Source organism: Cibotium barometz, chromosome 60 (genome assembly GCF_041138505.1).
Source record: "Cibotium barometz isolate CiBa-2024 chromosome 60, ASM4113850v1, whole genome shotgun sequence".
NCBI lineage: Eukaryota > Viridiplantae > Streptophyta > Polypodiopsida > Cyatheales > Cibotiaceae > Cibotium > Cibotium barometz.
In genome coordinates, this window is record NC_141105.1 from 21,395,429 (window position 1) to 21,411,528 (window position 16,100).

Below are 16,100 nucleotides of genomic sequence, written 5' to 3' on the forward strand. Positions count from 1 at the left end.
TTGAATATAGTTCGCTTGCTGTACTCTACCGATCACCTTGTCTTGCAAAGCCATGGATAAAGACTGACTTCAAGGTTCTGAAGTTTGTCTTGATCGCCGGCATCAATGTGATGAACCATCGACTAGCCTTTTCCACTAAGCATAGGTTCAACGCATGTACCTTGGTGGGGCAATTTGGATTTCCAAAGGCTTCACATCTCTGTTCAAACATTTGAATGAATTGAATAGGATCAATTGTTCCGTCGTATTTGCCTATAATTTTGGAAATTTGTACAGCCGTATATTTGTATGAGTTACTGAGGCCGTATATGAGTGCTCTTGTTGGTAGGGACTCACTTAGTCTTTGGACAACCCCCTTTCCTAGACTAGTCAATATGTCCAAGGTGTGGGTATCCACGGGTTGGTACCTACAGGATTTGTGGAAATGTTAGGTAAAGGACTAAAGCCAGGTGGGATCGAAGTAACACGGAGTGCAAAATCCGATGACACTCTTGTTGTTGGCATGGCAAATGGTATTGGGAGGCGCATTTGCGGCATGGATCTCAATGGCTCGAAGATGTCTGCCATTGGGTTCAGTGAGAGTATCAGTCCACGTAGTCCTTCTATTGTTGCCATGTTTGACGCTGTCAATTGCTCTTCAATGAGCAAGCAACTCGTTATAGCCTCAGGAAGCCTGGCGTACTCTTCGTTGGGTCAAACGAGTGTTCGTTTGTCCTAATTAGCTTAGACACTACACGCACGTGAACGACCTCTTAGAGATATTTTTCCGGAAAAGGTACATGCTAGTAGCTTCCTAGATGGAAGAGTAGATCCTAAAACCTATTTTCCATCATTGTCTCAAGACAAAAATTATTTTTGGGAATATTTTTTGTAGTTTTACAACCCGTTTTTGAAGATGCTTCAAAAGGAATTTGAAAAAACTTTGTATGAGAGAGTTGTAGTATTTTTGGAGTACTACATGTTATGACTCACCCTAACCCTCGTTGAAACACATCCAAAAGAGACTACATGGTGAACTGCAACTGTCGTGAGGATCTTTCCAATGGAGTTTTACAACTCGTTTTTGAAGATGTTTCAAAAGGAATTTGGAAAAACTTTGTATGAGAGAGTTGTAGTATTTTTGGAGTACTACATGTTATGGCTTACCTTAACTCTCGTTGAAACACATTCAAAAGAGATTATCTGGTGAACCGCAACTGTCGTGAGGATCTTTCCAATGGCCGAGCTCATAATCCTTGAGGTCTCCAAGCTCTACAACTCCTTGAGAGAAGCAATTCCACCGCGCTTTCCATGAGCGTTGTCACACTGCCGCGTTGCACTACGGGTACCTCGTCCCTTCTCTCATCTCACTTCACTCACACACACTCACTAGTATGCATTAGAGAGAGATTAGCAAGAGCAAGACTCAATTGTAGAATGGGAGAGTATGTTGTATTATGAGAGAAATTCACTTATATACATGGTCATAAGTGTTCACACTCACTTAAAACTATGGCCGGTCGGGCACTTTAGGCTCAGAAGAGGCCTAATGCTATTACAATGATTACTCTCATAATATATCCATGAAGTATATCACTTAGGACTTCATTCTAACTTGCTACCACACGCTCTTGAAGCAAGAATCGCTATAAATACTCTGTCACACTATTATGGACGCTCGTCCAAGTTGTAGCTTTGGACACTATTGCTTTATATCTTGAATGTATGACCCTTTGGTGTACCTATCGTGACTCTTTGATGTAAGATAATGGCGGTAGATCTTGTTAATCCTAGAATTGGATTAACATCCTTGGCGATCACGTCCGTGTGATCACGTTGAAGACCTTTGTGTGGGGAGAATGGACAAGGTTTGTCGATGGCTTTGATGTTGAGTGACATTCAATGGTCTTTGTTCCTCCGGAAGGAATAAGAAAAGCTAGTTAGTGAATGAAGAGGTTAGTGGTTTAATTGGAATTCCTAACGGGGTGGAGGTGGGGTTTTTTGCGAATGATTGCATTTTCTATATTTGTGTGAGCATGTTTTTTTTTTTTGTTTTTTGGCTCACTTTGTTTTTGGCAATCATAAGAAATGTTACATGTGATTTGTGTTAGTGGGGATGCTAATAGAAGTTAATAATGGAAGAGAAGAGAGGGAAGGATCCGAAGGAACGTAGACTTAATCATTAGAACGAGATGATGATTCTCAGTTCTTCATTTGATTCATTGAAGCGGCATTAATTATTTGAAGAAATTTGCCTTCGATGATGTCCCCTTGTGGCAAGATTTTATCAAATATTGTCGAGTAGGACCTTTTCCTGCTTTCTTCTGTCCATGTATCCTTTAAAAAAAAAGTATATTTAAGTGCTCTTATGAAGCAGATTTATACATGGAGTACAAGAAGTGAATCATATAGTCTCTTATTGAACTGCTCTGTGTTGAAGTAGCCACTTGTTGGTGAGGATTGAAAGACTTACGTCGACTTGCGAGGCTAATATAGATATCTTCACTAAGGATCGAAGATCATTGATTTGTGAAGATGTTGTCGTCGTTTGGAGAGGTTTGTAATTTGAAGAAAAATTCCAGGCGATGGGTTGTACCATTGACCAGGCTTTCGTCCACCATGGCCCCCCCGTCTAGTGATGTACCTGGAAGTTGTCGATGGTGAGGCTTTGGTGAAAATGTTCTCCATTCCATGAGTATGGATATGTACTCATGGAGCAGCTGCTACATTAATTTTTCCTTGTGCTGCAGCAGTTTTTTTGGTATCCACACTTGATGACTTGGTGGAGTTTTTTGAGGAACTCGCATAGGCTTTTGTGGACTGTGTTGTGGAGTACTTTTCTTTTTCCTTGGTCTCCGAGTGCTGCGTTGAGGAAGAGGCTTTGACTGTTGAGGCACCCAAATTTGATTGGCACCTTCATAGTAGTCTTGAGCTACAAGTAGCTACTTCTCCACCCACATCTTGATACTATTAAGATACCATGATTGTGGTTGACTTGGTGGAGTTTTCTTTTGGGTTGATGTGGAAGGTTTAGGACCCTTCTTGACTTTGGTTGACGCTGAGGTTACAGGTTTGAGACTGATGGACATTGTTGATGATGATGAGGCTAGAGTCTCTTGTGGAGTGGTTGTCGATGACGAGGCCTTTGAGCATGTGGTTATCTCCTTTGGTGAGGTTTGTTGATGAAGATGCATAGACTCCGGGGTCTTTCCTTTGAGTTCCTTGTTAGAGATAGATGGTTGAGCTGTGGGAACTTCTTCAAGAATAGATGTTGATTGCGAGGTTTTGGCATCGAACTTCGTAGGTGAGGATGGGGTTGAAGTAGTAGATGCTCTATCGGAGTTGGTCATTGACGTAGATGGTAGGTCATCGTGTAGAGGAGCTTTTGTGGAAGAGGCTTGTATCCTTTTGCGTTCAGTATCATAGATATCTATTAAAGTTAGATCCTCTTTCTTGCAGTATGGTATTGTCAACTTTTTGTCGTTGATTATCATGATGACTTTATCACTAGCAAGGCACAGTGGTGCTTGGGCAGCAATAGTCCATTTATGTCCCAAGATCAAATCTGCTTCCAACACACTCAACCACCAAAAACTTGCAAGTGAGGGGGTTAGTTTCAATATACATTGTATGTTCAAAGTACTCTAAACATGGCATGTTCAGATCTTGTTTCTGTTTCATACTCCCATTCACTTTCATCCCCATTTTGACTCTCAGCTTTTTCAAGAGTACCCAATGTGTACACTGGCACACTTGGCTCTCTGACAATTTTTAATGAGGTCTGTTTGGAAACTTACGAATCCTCACAATCCTGTTCTATGGAGTTCTTTATGTCTTGGTATAACTCAGGTTGAGCCGTTAAAGGTGCAAGTGTGAATGTTATGCTGGCTTCACCATGAGAGAAGAGCATTCCTCCAAATGAGGTTTTGAGAGACTGTTTTAATCTGATATGGGAATTATTGAATTCCTCACGTGCTTTCACAAATGTATAGTTTGTGCAATCTGTCTCAAATGACTCTTCTATAGAGAGTATGTCTTTCTCTTGAAAGGGGAAGCGGTACTCCTCTGGGCTTTGTTTTTTGGTTGCTTTTTTAGGATTGGCATTATGAGCCTCAATCACAACCGGTGACCGTGTAAGACATTCAACCAAGCTAAGCATGTTCTTGAGTTTGCTTTTTACGTTCTGCATGTCATGTGATCATTATTATTTATTTGGGGTGGTTGGGTGGGTTCTAGTTTCTTGATTGGTCTATGTGGTGCACTGAGTGAAGAGTAAGAACTTGTTTCATCCTCATTTAGTGACGTACTAGAACTTGTTTCATTTCCAGACTTTCTTTGGATTGTCAGTTTTTCATCATGTTTGCCCATGCGACGAGATCGAATTTTCTTTTGGGCTTTTGCACCATGTGTCGCACATATGGGTTTTGAGGTTTGTGTGGTGGTCTTTGAGGTGGATGCTTTTGCATCATGTATAGCTTTTGGCTCTTTTGTGTTTATGTCTCTTTTTGGGTTTATGTTCTCTACAGGCTCCTTTTTCCTGTCTTTTAATTCGACCTTGGTTTCAATAGTTTGTAGTCCCTTATCTTTCTTGGGTTTAGAAGGTTTTGTTTTCTCTGTTGGATTCTGCTTTAAAGCATGTTCTTCTATCCATGTTATCTTTTGCATTCTTTTTGATTGTTTCTTGTGCCTTGGCTTGTAAACGTGTAAGCACATTCAAGGGCACCGTGGACAATTGTCCATTTTGTATACTTAAGATGTTAAGAGTTGTATTTTGTGAGACGAGTTGCATTGACACAACTCGGCTTAGGCAATCTTGAAACATGTGTTCAATGTCACATTGTTCACACATGGGTCGCAAGGTGTCAGTGACTATGGGCATGGAAGTATTCCGAACTGTGCAGTCTGCCACCTTGTGAGGTCCACGACAATAGAAACACTGAAGTGTTCGATTAAGTGTTTCTTGAGCAGTTTTTTACCCTTTGGACCGTTTCTATTTGGTGCACGGGAGATGGAGATTTTTTGTGGATGAAGTGGGACACTTTTTAGTATCATGGTCAAAGGTTTTACAATATATACAATATAGAAGAACAAGTGCCTTGTATGCACAATGGGAATTGGGATGGTCGTAGTGATTGCACTCAACACAAGGCATTTCGTTCCTCACTTGTAGAGACAGTAAAGATGTTTGGTTTTGAGGTTTTTAACCTCTCTTAGAGATGTCGATTGGAAGGTTTTAAGCAAGACTGCATAGAGTTCGGGGAATGTCAATTCCGAGATCGATCTTTCTTTTGCCATTGCTTCACTTGGTTTAGATGAGGAACACCTCGTAGCATGATCATCTTCTAGCATGTTGTCATCTAAACGTATTGCTTCTTTACAACATTGATCGAGTGTTTCCGGATTGGATACAATGATCAAGTTGTGTAAGTTGTTATTCTTCAAGCCTCAAGAGGCTTTTTTTTTTTTGCTTTTTATATTCTCCCATAGCTCGTTACAGCCTCAAGAGGCTTGGCGTACTCTTCGTTGGGTTAAACGGGCGTCCATTCGTCCTAAGTAGCTTAGGCGCTATACACACATGAACGACCTCTTAGAGATAATTTTTCGGAAAAAGCGTATGCTAGTAACTTCCTAGATGGAAGAGGAGTTCTTAAAATCTAATTTCCATCACTATCTCAAGACGAAAATTTTTTCCGAGAATTTTTTTCCTGTTTCGCAATACGTTTTTGAGGGTGTTTCAAAAGGAAATTTGAAAAACTCTGTATGAGGGAGTTGTAGTATTTTTGGAGTACCACAACTTTGTTTCCTTGAGTTGTCCGTGATTTTGTCATTTAGACCTTCAAAAAGTAGCTCGAATATGGCTCGTCGTTGTCTTCGCGCTGTTTTTTTTGGGTTTTTTTTCGTGGTTTTTGGGTTGTTTTTTGTCCGATTTTCGGGTCAAATTTTGAGGCTGTTGGTTAGAGGCCAAAATGGTTGATTTTGACTTCAGACGACTAAGTCCAAAGTCGAAGAGCTCGATGTCAGTATTTCGATGAACCCTGGATTGGCTTCATCGGATATACAGTTTAGGAGATACGGGCCTCCAAACAGGGGAGTCTTTTTTTAAAATAAATTTACCGACGGACCTCTTTTCACGCCGACGGACTTCACGGATTTTATAAATTTTGATTTTATTATTATTATTATTATTATTTGGACGTGAACTCTAGTTCCGTGAAGTTGCAGAAAATGATTCACGCCATGAACCGGACTTCACGGAATATTAAATTCGGTTTTTTTTTTGTACGGTTCCCGAGGACGTGAACCTTTTTGGCATGAACTCAAGTTCTTGAAGTTGCAGAAAATGGTTCACGGAATATTAAATTTATTATTATTATTTTTTCGTGCGGTTCCCGAGGACGTGAATCTTTTGGACGTGAACTCAAGTTCCGTGAAGTTGTACAAAATGGTTCACGCCGTGAACCGGACTTCATGGAACTATTAAAATCGATTTTTTTTTTAAATGCGTAGTTCTCGTGGACATGAATCTTTTGGATGTGAACTTACGTTTCGTGAAGTTGCAAAAAATGGTTCATGCCGTGAACTGGACTTTACGGAATATTAAATTCTTTTTTTTTTTGCGCGCGGTTTTCGAGAACGTGAACCTCTTGGGCGTAAACTCTAGTTCCGTGAAGTTGTAGGAAATGGTTCACGCCGTGAACTAGACTTCACGGAACTATTAAATTCGATATTTTTTTTTTTGCATGGTTCCCGAGGACGTGAACCTTTTGGGCGTGAACTCTAGTTCCGTGAAGTTGCAAGAAATGGTTCACGCCGTGAATCGGACTTCACGGAACTATTAAATTCGAATTTGTTTTTGAGTCTAGTGAAAAATACGAATTTTCCTTTTTGGGGAGGATATTTTTTGAATTTAAAATGAAAGGGATATGAGTATTTTTTCAAAAAGGTAAGTATGAATCAAAAAAGTCAACCTTTTAATGACACCCTTTACACCCTTAATAAATAACTCCCAAAATGGACAAATTGACAACTCATGAGTATCTACTCATTGAATGTTCATTAGTCTTTAATGAGTTATGTAAAAAAGTGATTAAAGATTAATCCTTTTACTAATCTTTCTCTCTTTTACACTAATCAAGGACTCTCTAATTAATCACTAATCTCTAATTATTTCACACAATTAAACACATCATTGGATAGAGCAAGGGGATGCTAATCTTTGTACATCAATAATTGTGTAAAGTAATCTAAAATAGAGGATTAATTAGACTTTTAATTATGGTCTCCTCTTTTAAGGCAACATTAAGCAAAGAGAGTCAAATTTCTCCAATTAATGAAAAAAGTGATGTAATTAGGTGTTTTGATGTATCTAGATGCTTTCAAAATACTCAAAAACACTAATTTCGACTGCTCATATGATCAATTTAGATCCCAATTGATACATTTTTTAAATTTTGTCTCTTGAGCAAGATTAATCACCCTTAATGACAAAAATCAGTCCCTTAAGAAAAATTAGTCAATTCAAGGGTTTTTTGATGGTTTTAAGAAATTTTTTGAAAGATTAAGTTACTTCTAATGCTTGCTAACACACTAATCCAAATAATTTCAACAACAAACACATAATTAAACTAAAATTAATGATCTTAGTTCTATGTTTAACACTAAAGAGAGCTATCATTCACTAAAAATTGCATTCTATTGCATTGTTTGATGCAATTGATGCAAACTAAGCCTAATACAAACTATGTGCAAGCCCTAAGAGTATGAAAAATCACAAAAACAACAAATTAATCTAAAAATTAAATAAAAAGTATTCTTTTAAAAAACAAAAAAGAGAGCTATTCTACATCAAATCGTTGAGGTATGAGGTGCTGAATTCTGCAATCGCTTTATGCTCCTTGTGCTAAAGGCTCCAAGCGTTGAGTGCTTCAAGGCTGAATGAGATATGAATGAATAAATGGATGATATGCTGGGCTATTTATATGGGCAAGGGGTGCTGGTCGGCTGGCTACAGGACTGGCCGACTGCACTTGTCCAAATAAAATATATAAATGATGTAAAAAATACCCAATAAATGCTGTAAAATATGGGAATAATACTGGATAAATTCTGATGGCTGCTAGATGATATCTGAAGGCTTTTGTAATGGTCTAGATGGCTTACATGCATATGGAATGAATGCTATGCATAAATGCACACATGTTCTGATGCAAACTCTAAGGCTTCTACGGACTCTACACGCATGAATGTATCTCTTCAAGTGGGTTAAGAGACTTGGACGGACTGACTGACTGACTGACTGTCTAAGGCTGAGAATGACTTACGTAGCTCGTGCTTGACTTATCCTGGATTGAGGATTACAATGGGGTCACGGCGTACGACAAATATCATTCTGAAAGGTACTAATACTGTACAATGTTGTAGTGATGATGATGAGCCAGCTTGTCACCATGCACTACAGTGCAGAGTGCATGTGATATTCCCTTCTGCTTAGCTTTGCGGTAGGTTCATGGCTTCGAAGTAGTCCGCCAACATTGGGGGTACTCTTGAAAGAATTCCTCGTTTAGCCATACGGCTTCGTGGGTACCTCGATCTCGGAACTTCGTATAGAATTGACGTATCCGTCGACCGGAACCATGCTTTCAACGATGAAGAAGGATCTGCTCAGGCTCGATGACTTCGGCTTCATTTACCACGTTTATCTGCTGTTCATCTGAAACATAAAAAACTTCTGGTCCAATATATGGTTTTAGCCAAGAAACATGGAAAACATCATGCATCGTCTAATTGTTAGGCAATTTTAACTTCATGGAGACATCACTTAACTTTTTAACTATTGGAAAAGGTCCAAAACTACGGAATGAAAGCTTGGGACGACGTTTGTCCACTTGTTTCAATCTTTGTTTGATGATGCGCAGATAGATCCAATCCCCTTCCTTGAAGTGGACATCTCGTCTTGACTTATTTGCCTGTCTGCTACACATCTTTTTCATGGGAAACCATTAATCAAGACAATGGGCAATGGGTAATGCGTAGATTAGAGAAAAACGATGGAAAAGCCAAGGGATGGCTCCCTAGCAGCGGCGCCAAAAATGTTATGGCTCACCCTAACCCCCTTTGAAACACATCCAACAAGAGATTACTTGGTGAACCGCAACTGTCGTGAGGATCTTTCCAATGGCCGAGCTCGTAACCCTTGAGGTCTCCAAGCTCTACAACTCCTTGAGAAGCAATTCCACCGCACCTCCCGTGAGCATTGTCACACCGTCGCGTTGCACTACGTGTACTCGTTCCTCCTCTCACCTCACTTCACTCACACACTTTCACTAGCATGCATTAAGGAGATAGATTAGCAAGAGGATTAGCAAGAGCAAGACTCTGTTGTACAATGGAAGAGTATCCACTGTGGTCGGCCGGGCACTTTAGGCTCATAAGAGGCCTAATGCTATTACAATGATTACTCTCATAATATATCTATGAAGTACATCACTTAGGACTCCATCCTAACTTACTATCACACGCTCTTGAAGCGGAAATCGCCATAAGTATTCCGTCACACCATTATGGGTGCCTGTCCAAGTTCTAGCTTTGGACACTATTGCTTCATATCTTGAATGTATGACCTTTTGGTGTATCTACCTTGACTCCTTGATGTAAGATAATGGCAGTAGCTCTTGTTAACGCTAGGAATGGGTTAACACCGACATAAGAGAAAGAGTTGCAGCCATTCATGCCTTGAAAAAATCTCTACGGTTCCAGGTTTGTCGCATGGACTGATTATCATTCCTTAAAGTGCATTTGTGACCAAGGAGATTTGCATGGTCGCGAAGCCAAGTGGGTGGAACTCATGCAAGAGTTCGATCTTCAGATACGATATCGTAAGGGTCTAGCAATAGAGTTGGAGATGCTCTTAGTCGGGTTCCCGAGGTTAACTTGTCGGTAGCTGAGATATCGAATGATCTTTATCTTTCTCTTTCGGGGCTTTGCCAGGAAGATCGTTTCTTTGGAAAGATCTTGCATCTCGTTCAGACCCATGGTAGCTTAGGAGATTTGGGAGGTCCGAATAACCAGATGAGCCATGCCGAAGAGAAGATAATACAACAATATTCCATTCGTAATGGATTGTTAGTGTGAAAAGATAAGGTCTATGTGCCGGACGTTGATGATATGCGAAGAAGAATGTTCTTCGGGTGTCATGATGTTCCAAGTGCAGGACACCCAATACTTGCGTTAGTCGAGATATTTCTTTGGCCACATATGCGGTCGTATGCAGAGCATTATGTGAAGAACTGTAACAAATGCCAAGTGAAGAAGGCTGATTGCCTTAGACAAGGTGGCTTACTTCATCCCTAGAGATACTGGAAGCCAAATGGCAAAGTATCTCAATGGATTTTATTGTTAGGTTACCTCAAATGAATCGGGGACATGATGCTATCTTGGTAGTGTAACATGCAACGGAATTATGCGTAGATAAGGATCCTGTGACCTGTCACACAAAGTCTCACATTGCCTTGTGTATCCTGAGTTTCGCGAGTCTTTAGCAAATCCACTTTATCACTTCAAACTTTAAGAGATGAGAGAGAGAGAGATAGAACTGTACACCTTATTGGGTCCCAAACTACTCACTAAAGGATCCCCTCTTCATGTGTCTTAGAGTTGATCGGATTCACTCACGATCAATATCACATAACCTTTACACACGTCACACGTGTCTTAGAGTTTATCGGATTCACTCACAATCAAACTCCTACATTGGATTCACTCACAATGTTTTCATACGCGTCACACGTATTCACAGAGTACACCACACATTTTGCGTACCACACCTGGTTGGATTCACTCACAACCAACTTAATCACACTTGGGTCACCCAAGATATTCTTTTCACTGATTAGATCACCCAATAATAAATTAATAACCGTAACATTCCCTCTTGTTTGGGTTGCAACTAACCTCAGTTGCATATTTAATTAGCAAGTGAAGAGAGCTAGAATATAATATCCGTCAACAGATAGAATCCCTCTCAACACTAGATTGTGATAAGTTATCCGTTAGATAAATATCACTTAGATTATCTGTCAACGAACATCAAAAGAGTATCTTTTACATACACCAATATACAAGTATCTTTCACAAACACTAACACAAGTATCTCTCACAGACACAAGGTTAATCTTATTTGAAATAGAAAAGAGAATAATTTGAAGAAAGTGTATTAAATGAGGTGTTAAATTTTAAAGGTTAAATGTGAAATAACAATAACTTACATACATTCTTTGGTGATCAGTTGAAAAACATATGTGCATCATTGTTAGTTCACTCAAGTCCTGATAGTGAATGGTCTAATATGTATTTTCTTCCGCGTATAGAAAGTACATATTAATCATTGAACTATCTTAACCATTATATTTAAATTTAACTATAGTTTTTTTTAATAATATAATTAAACAATGCGTAAGTATGAGTTTTAGGCTTACCTCTCTAGTGGTAGAAATCATGATTGGGAGTACCCTCTTGTTTAGGTTGGTCGCCTTTGTCTTCGTCTTTAACCACATTCACAACCGGAACTGATAGTCAGGCTGACTGTACACTGTTGTTGAAGCACCAATGATGACCAATCTCGACTTCCATTGCACTCTTCCAAGGGGCTGTAGGAAGGCTGCAAGACTGAGGCTGAGAGAAGGCTGAATTGGGACTGTTCTATGGCTGTGAATATGTAAACGATGATGGCTGATATGCTGTGTTTTCCTTCACTTGGGAGGATGGAGAACAACGATGAGATATGAATGCTGAATTCTGATGTGAGGCTGAGGAGAGTTGATGGACTGAAGTGCTTCTTCACAATGCTGATGATGATGCATTTTCTGGATGGCTGAATACTTGAATGCTTGATCGATGATGAATGATTGCTGGAATTCAATGCTAGCTATTTATATGCAAATGGCTGGTTAGCTGGCTGTAGGGCAGGTCGGTTGGTTTACTAGTGCCACATGACTTGCTAAATGATTTAATAATGTTGAATATAATGCTGGCCGACTGAATATTAGTGCTGCTGACTGGGTAATAAGCTTGGATAAAAGGTCTAAGGTTTATGTAATGGATTATATGCTTATGCAATGGTTCACATGCACATGAGATGAATACTAATGCAATACAGACCATGACCTAATGCAAACCTAAGGCTTCTACTGACTTCTATACGCATGAATAATTCTTTTCAAGTGGGTTAAGAGACTTGACTGACTGAATGACACTTTATGGCTGAGGAAAGACCTATGTAGCTCGTGCCTGATATTTCCCGGACTGGGGCTTACAATGGGGCCACGAAATACGACAAAATCATTTGCAAGATCTGACTCCATGTGGCTTTCTGATCACTCCACTGGGCACTTGGCATCGTCTGGAGTCACTTAAGTGCTTGGTGGTTTGTTTTGACTGTGAAAACCTGTCCATAAAAAAAAGGCTTCCAATGTTTGAGTGTTGTGATCACACCCAAAATCTCTTTATCATAAACCGAATAATTCCTTTTAGCAACATCCAACTTTCGACTATAGTAGACCATTGGTCTATTGTCCTGTTGAAGAACAACGCCTATGGCTACATTGTTGGCATGGGTAATGACCTTGAAAGATTCATTCCAAGATGCTGGAGTGCACGGAATGCATCGAGCGCCTTGCCTGTAATTGACTTTTTGCCGATAGATTTTCACTTCCTTGAGCAAGTTGGTGAGAGGTGCTGAAAGTTTGGAAAACTGGTTAACATGCGTACTGTAGACTTGGCACAGATCCACGAGTGAACGGATCTCTTGGCTGGTCTTAGGAATGTCCGAATCCAAGATCTCTTGAACCTTTGTGGGATCCAATTGAATCCCGGAGGAACTAATGATGTAGCCTAAGTATTGAACCTCTGTAATGCCGAAGATATACTTTTTGGCGTTGCTGTAGAGCCCATTATCTCGCAAAAGTTGCTAGACTTTCTCCACATCTTTCTCATGCTGCTCCGCAGTGGCTGTGAATATAAGTATGTCATCAAGAAATATGAAAACACACTTACCAATGAGTACTGCGAAAATCTTGGACATCATTTTATTGAAGGTTACTCGTGTGTTGGTAAGCCCAAACGGTATGACTATGAACTCGTAGTGAGCATGCTCTATCCGAAAAGCTGTTTTTGGAATGTTAGCTTAAAAAATGCGGACATGATGGTAACCACTTTTGAGATCTATCTTGGTGAATAATTTTGCACCGTCTAAATGCTCCAAAATGTACTCAATCCTGGACATAGGAAACTTATTCTTGATGTTGAGTTTGTTTAATGCCCTGTAATCTACACAAAGGCATGCAGACTTGTCCTTCTTTTGGGCAAATAGGATGGATGCAGCAAATGGTGAGGAAGATGGCCGAACGAATCCGGCTCGGAGGAGCTCAGATAACTGCTTTTCTAGCTTGCCCTCTAAAGTCTTGGAAAGACGATAGGGAATCTTGCTAGGAGGTTCTACTCTAGGGACCAAATCGATATGATGATCCTTAGGACGAGAGGGTGGGAGACTAGGTGGAAGATCGTCCCAAAGCATAATGTCCTGGTGTCAAGATAGGAGGTTTGCCAACTAAGGGACTAAAGAAGAAGATGAGATAGCCGCTATCGATGAGGTAGAAGTTGTCTGAGCACGAACATAAATCAATGCTCCTTCCGTTCCCTTGCGGATAGCTCGTCAGGCCTGGAGATGAGAAATCAAAGGAATACCAAGAATGCTCCTATCTCCACGAATCATGATAAGCTTAAGAAAACCTTTACAAATAGTAAAAGTGTCTTGTCCCCAATCGGGAATGGGTTCATACTGGCGAAACCACTGGATTCCTAAGATCATGTCACACCCCAAAAGAGGCGAGACAATGAAATCTCGTCGGAATGAGGTCTTTTGAACTTGAAAAGAAAACTGTTGTGCCTTTTGAGATATGTGGGTGCAGAGACTAGGTGTAAACCTGTCCACATCCAAATGATAGGGCACTAATGCATAGTCAGAGGGAATGGGCATTTTTAGACTTTGGAATGTTGGGGATGGTAGCATCTTCTCGTTCCCATTCCCATCCCATGTCACTCTATAGTGACAGGGAATGGCCATTCTTAATCTTTTCCGTCCTCGTTCCCCGTTCCCATTTCGCGTCCCATGTGACTATGCACTAATGTACATCTCATTTTGGTAGCCAACTGGGGAGAGATGGCGTCCTCAGAACTTCCCATGTCAAAAAGGACTACAAACTAGCGGCCCTTGGCAGAGCCATAAGCTCGGATCAGGCTTTTCTGTGCAGCCTCACCCTCATCCTCTTGCTTAGCATCAAATACCATGGATGGCATAGAATGCATAGAAGGTAAGAGTTGAATTGCGTTGGTGGTAGTAGGCGGTGTTGGAGGAGCGGGAGATGTTGTGGAGGCTATCTTCCTCCAGAGGAGCAAAGAAAGTACGAGATAGAGAACCGTTGTTTCTTCTGTCATACATTGGGGCATGGTAAGAAGGATTGTCCGAAATGGCAAGCAGAGCAAGCTTTCAAGCAACCTTCTTCCACAGTTGCTAGTGATGCTTGCTTATTTAGCCTTTTCCTCGGGGGTTTTCTTAGGTTTTGTATCCTTATCCTTCTCACCCCATGACCTAGAGCTAGGATTGTTGTCCGTCTTAGCGTCTTTAGAAGATGGAGTACCCTTCCCCGACTGGGACGACTCCTTACCCTTCCCCGATTACTTTAAGATGAATTTGCGACAATCCCTCCATGATTGCTTACAGTTGGTTTTATAGCCAGTTCGAGGTGTTTTTCCATTGCTTTTGAAGTCCTTTGAAGATGGACTTATCTTGATTCCATCTCCTATATTGTACATAAGTCATTGTTAATAGAAGCATGGTTTTCACCCCCAAAAAAAAGTGTGTGTGTGTGTGTGTGTGTGAGAGAGAGAGAGAGAGAGAGAGAGAGAGAGAGAGAGCTAACTGTCATGCACCTTTAGAAAACATTTTGCAAGGTATGCAGAAACTTGCTTCAATGCATTTGGGGATCGGGTCAAGTGTTGGATAACATTGAACGAGCCTCTTCAGTTTGCATACAATGGTCATGGTGCAGGTTTCCATGCACCTGGAAGATGTTCAGATAGATCATGGTCTCCAGTGGGAAACTCACAAGCAGATCCTTATATTGTGGCTCACAATGCTTTGTTGGCTCATGCTGCAGCTGTGGACATATACAATAAAAAGTACAAGGTGCTAGCTTGCTGTACTCTCTTTCTAATTTTTGTGTTCTTTAGTTGACTCCTCTAAGATTTAAAATTTGCTTTGTATAGCCTCCAACTTTATTCCTCGCATGCTTGTTTGCTGTCCTGTAAAATGTTGAGAAGAGAAATAACAGGCCCAGATTCGAAGTCCCTCCAATGTAAAAAGTTGAAACTCAGGTTCGTATCTCTGGGAGGCTAAAAAGTATCCCATTTTCACCTTTTTTTAGGGGGTGGGTGGGGTGTTACAAAGTTCTTTTTTGGAAGTTTGAACGTCTTTACTGGCTGAAAGTTTTCAGTTCTTTCATGGCAGCATTGAATGGTTGTATGAGAGCAGAGCAGAGAAATGCATGGTTTTTCATTGTTTGAATGTAATCATTATGCCTCATGAGTTTGTAAAAACAACATTTCAGGGTAGTTTTATCCATTCCCTTCCATTTTTTGGAAGCTGCAGTTTAAGTTTTAGGAAGGTGGGTTCTGCAAAATATATGCTGCTTGTTCCTTAACTTTGGCTCCTCATAGTCTATAGAATTCTAAGGATGGAAGCTTAACAGGGCATTGTTTCTTGTTGATTGGCTTCCAGATCCTTTTTGGTGAATAAATAGAAGTTGTACTTGGTGGCAAGCTGAACTTAAAAAGAGGCAACAGGAAGTTATCAAGAGTTTGCGTTTTCTGAAGAAGAGTACAGTGCACAATGAATATGACATGCAGAGCAGAGCACAATTGTCAAAATTCATTATGTGTGGCCTTCTTCCACAGGATACACCATGGCCCTTGTCAGCTTATGCAACACACAAGGGTAAGGAGTGGGAAACCCACTTGAGATAGATCCTCGTTGAGGTAGGATGCCTTCCTGCCCTTTCTGGGATTCA

The 16,100-nt window shown here is 40.5% G+C and overlaps 1 protein-coding gene across 2 annotated transcripts in view; it reads left to right on the plus strand.

Moving 5' to 3' along the window:
- The window catches only part of LOC147605117 (beta-glucosidase 4-like), a 78,945-nt gene that overhangs the window by 32,864 nt on the left and 29,981 nt on the right, over positions 1 to 16,100 (plus strand). For both annotated transcript variants that reach the window (XM_086793698.1, XM_086793697.1), the window contains exon 7: positions 14,971 to 15,220. In XM_086793698.1, coding sequence (XP_086649824.1) covers positions 14,971 to 15,220 — 250 coding nt within the window. The remainder of the gene's footprint in view (positions 1 to 14,970; positions 15,221 to 16,100) is intronic.